The sequence below is a fragment of the Urocitellus parryii genome, assembly GCF_045843805.1.
Source record: "Urocitellus parryii isolate mUroPar1 chromosome 13 unlocalized genomic scaffold, mUroPar1.hap1 SUPER_13_unloc_4, whole genome shotgun sequence".
Lineage (NCBI taxonomy): Eukaryota > Metazoa > Chordata > Mammalia > Rodentia > Sciuridae > Urocitellus > Urocitellus parryii.
Genome location: NW_027551772.1, coordinates 300323 through 304036, shown reverse-complemented (window position 1 = coordinate 304036; position 3714 = coordinate 300323). Strand labels below are relative to the sequence as shown.

General features: G+C 49.2%; 1 protein-coding gene across 1 annotated transcript; it reads left to right on the top strand.

Moving 5' to 3' along the window:
- The first annotated feature begins 355 nt into the window (after window positions 1-355).
- LOC144251431 (E3 ubiquitin-protein ligase RNF213-like) lies at window positions 356-3277 on the top strand. The gene is made up of 4 exons (XM_077794351.1): window positions 356-610; window positions 1558-1698; window positions 1808-1980; window positions 2965-3277. Exons 1-4 carry the CDS (start codon window positions 356-358, stop codon window positions 3275-3277), a joined length of 882 nt encoding a protein of 293 aa, XP_077650477.1.
- Window positions 3278-3714: the final 437 nt, after the last annotated feature.

Below are 3714 nucleotides of genomic sequence, written 5' to 3'. Positions count from 1 at the left end.
TTTTTAAATAATTGATTGCCCAATATTATTATTATTTTCTTATTAGTTGCTCAAAACATTACAATGATCTTGACATACATTTGATTCAAAATATTTACCAATGGAACATGTTTTTGTTCAGGTGATAATGTTTGTAGATTAAAGGAAATAAGATACACACAAGCCTAGAACAGTGCCTGGGACATTGTTTGGTAAAGATTAGATTCTGTTCAGTGGTGTCATCATATGCTGCAAAAGAAAAGGTATCCTGGTGTCCTAACAGAAGGCAGGAAGTGCCACACACGCTAGGTGTTTACTTAGTGTCTATTGATGGCCTCACGAAGGATCTTGCCCCAGGTGAGAGTTGTGCAGCATCATGGAGTGGTCCTGTGCTGACTCCCTCTCTGCCCCAGGCTTCACAGAGCTCAAGGTATTTGTGGACCTGGCCTCCATCTCAGCTGGAGAAAGCGACATTGACGTGGACCGGGTGGCCTGCTTCCATGATGCTGTGCAGGGCTATGCGTCCCTGCTGTATAAGCTGGACAAGAAGGCAGGCTTCAGCAAGTTCATGGAAATTTTAAGAGAACTCTGGAAGGCTCTGCAAAATGACCCCCATCTGCCCAGTAAGCTGGTGAGTTTTGTTCCTGATTCCAAGGTGTGGAGGTCTTGCAGCTTTGGGAAGCAGCTGTGCTTTGAGGGCATATGGGCATGGAGGCGTGTAGGCAGCCATTTAAACTGATGTTTAAAGCCAGATTTTCTTCACTATGGAAATGCTTTCTTTGTCTTGGGTTGGAAGAGAACTGCAGAGCTGCTTGTCAAGAGCAGTCTCCACCCTACAGGACAAGTGTAGAAAGAGCAAGGTAGGAAGCAGCAGTTTTCTCTGAATTTAGTAACTGCTTTTATTTAGTTACTTTTTGGTATTTTTCACAATTGATGTTGATTATTTTTTTTTATCAGAAAAAAAAACATTTAAGTAAATTACCTGTACCAGCGTCTGAGTAAACTTACACTCATAACTCACCCAATGAGAAGAGATGTCCAGAGGCCTGCACCAGCCTTGGGACAGTCCTGTATGTGGTTGGAGGGTGGGGAGATGGACAGAGAGAGCAGTTTGCAGTTTTTCTGTTAGAAGCTCATTTTCTGTTGCGATTTTTCCTATTCTTCTGGTCATGCTCAGGGACCATGACAAGACATTAAGAACTTAGGGCTCCTGTTCAGTCAACCATCTCTCCTCAGAGGGCCTTTGTTCTGGGAACCCAGGAGGATGGTGGCCTGCCACCAGAGAGCATGGCCTGTGGCTATCTTACCAATCAACCATAAGTGCAGGCCAAGTGCATTCTAAGTGTCAGCTAGAAATCTGGCACCAGTGCAGCCACAATGAGTGGTCAGGGTCCTGAGGAACAGGCAGGGTCCTGAGGGAACAGCCAGGGGTACCTGAGGCCTCAGGCAAGAAGTTATGCCTGGAGCCCTAGAGGAGGGTGGCTGGAGTTTGCCCAGCAAGGGCAGAGGCAGGAGGAGGACATCCAGGAAGATAGTCATTTGAACCCTGGCCCATATTCTCTGCTTTTGTTCTAACAGCGAGATTCTGCCAGGAACTTGGAGTGGCTGAAGACAGTGAAGAAAAGCCATGGGTCCATTGAGCTCTCATCCCTGTCCCTGGCCACAGCAATCAACAGCAGAGGCATCTATGAGCTCAGGGCACCCACAGGTGACCAGAAGGTGAGCCCTCCCAGATTCCAGGTGCAGTGTTGGTGGCACACACTGGCCTGCTGCAGAGTCAGCATTTTAGACACGAGAAAATGGCTTCTAATCATGTTTTGCCTCCCAGATCTCCCCAGATGCCATCCTGAGCCTGATCCTCCCTGGGGGTCACAGTGGCCTGGAGCCAGAGCGCTCCTACACTTTGGAAGAGCTGAAGGATCTTTTAAACAAGCTGATGCTGATGTCTGGCAAGAAAGACCACAAGAATATGGAAGTGGAGAGGTTTTCTGAGGTGAGCAGGTGCCCTGTTGCCTCAGGCTGGGCATGCTCACTGCCCTGCTTCCTGCAAAGGGGAAGGGGCAGGGGTTGGCTTCTGGTGGACAGAGTGGCTCCAGAGAGTGGAGCTGGTGGGTCTGCAGGGTGCACCTTGCCTGGAGCCACATCTGAGGTGGGACAGGCCCTGGAGGCCCTGGAGGCCCTGGAGGCATCCTTAAGATTTGTCACCACTGGTGGTTAATCAGCTGCATTTAGCAGGAGGTGACCAAGTAGATAGTTCTGAGAAGAAGTATGAATAGCTTCATTTACTCTGTAAATTGGCAAAGTCAAACACCTCAATATTCTAATGGGCACTCTTCATCAAAACTAAAGTAACTGAGCCAGGTGTGGTGGCACATGCCTGTAATACCAGTGACTCAGGACGGAGTCAGGAAGAGTGTCAGCAACTTAGTGAGATCCTGTCACAAAATGAAAAAGGGCTGGGGACATAACTCAATGGTATAACACCCTGGGTTCAATCCCTGGTAACAACCACCCCCCAAAAAAATAAACCAAAAAAACCCTAAAATAATTGTAGATATAGGTTGTTGGTTTTTGTAATAGTCTCTCTCTCTTTCTCTTCCCCCCTCTCTCTCTCTCTCTCTCTCTCTCTCTCTCTCTCTCTCTCTCTCTCTCTCTCTCTCCTGTTATAGGTTCTTTCCTTACAGTTTATTTGCACTTTACAGTAGACAATTTTTCCTCCAGTGCAGCCATAGAGCCAGATTCTGGCACATACTAGGCAAGTGCTCTACCACTGAGACCAGCCCAGCCCACAGTCAACATTCTTATCTGCCACCTGATCTCTTCCTGAAGGTAGCTGCCCTCTTCCTAGGCTTTTCATGTTTCCCAGTGACCCTGAAGGAGGAGTGAACCCAAAACCCTTGACTTAGAACCCATGTGTGTCTAGATTAGCATGTCCCCCTGCAGTAGCTCACTGTGACATCTGCCTTATGCCCTTGTTTCCCCCAGTTATTCTGCCATGTGCATGCAAGCCTTCCTGAACCTGTACTCTGCGGGAAACATGCTGTTCCGGGCATGGACTGCCGAGGTCTCCTGCTGCCCCAGGAATGGCGTCTCCATCTGCATGGACTTCCACTTGGAGTTGTTAAGCCAGTTGACAGAGAGTGGGGACGTCACCCGGCTCCTGGAAGCCCTCTGCAGGCAGATGGAGCATGGCCAGAAACACCAGCAGTGTCAGCTTGAGTGGAGGGTGGTTGCCTCAGGGTGGCAGGTGGCATCTGCAGGCACCCCTGCACAGCTAGTAGTGCAAAAGCTTGAGTAGCAGGTGCCCCTAGGCAGTGACCCTGGGGTGGGAGGCTATGAGGCATAGAGGCAGGCACACTGCAAGGCCTTCCTCTGACCCTCCTTTGTGCCTAGGCAAACAGGGCAGGAAGGAGCTCAGCAGCAGGGCACTGCTATCCCTTCATCGCTACCTGGAACCCAGGACCTCCGCATCTGGAAACCACAGTATCAGCTAAATGCACTCCCATGGAGGATGCTGTGCATCTGAAGAGTGGGATTGAGCACCAGGATAAGCTGAGGCCACGAGGCTTTCTCTGGTTTCCATCCTCCAGCAGATCCCTCCGCCCCCAGAGACACCAGATTTTAAACAGTGGCTGCTGCAGCAGCTTCTTGGCCCTTGTATGTTGTATTTCTAATATTGTTGAGTCTTAGAATTTTTTAGTTTTTTGTCAGATTTCTTTGATGATCCACTCATCA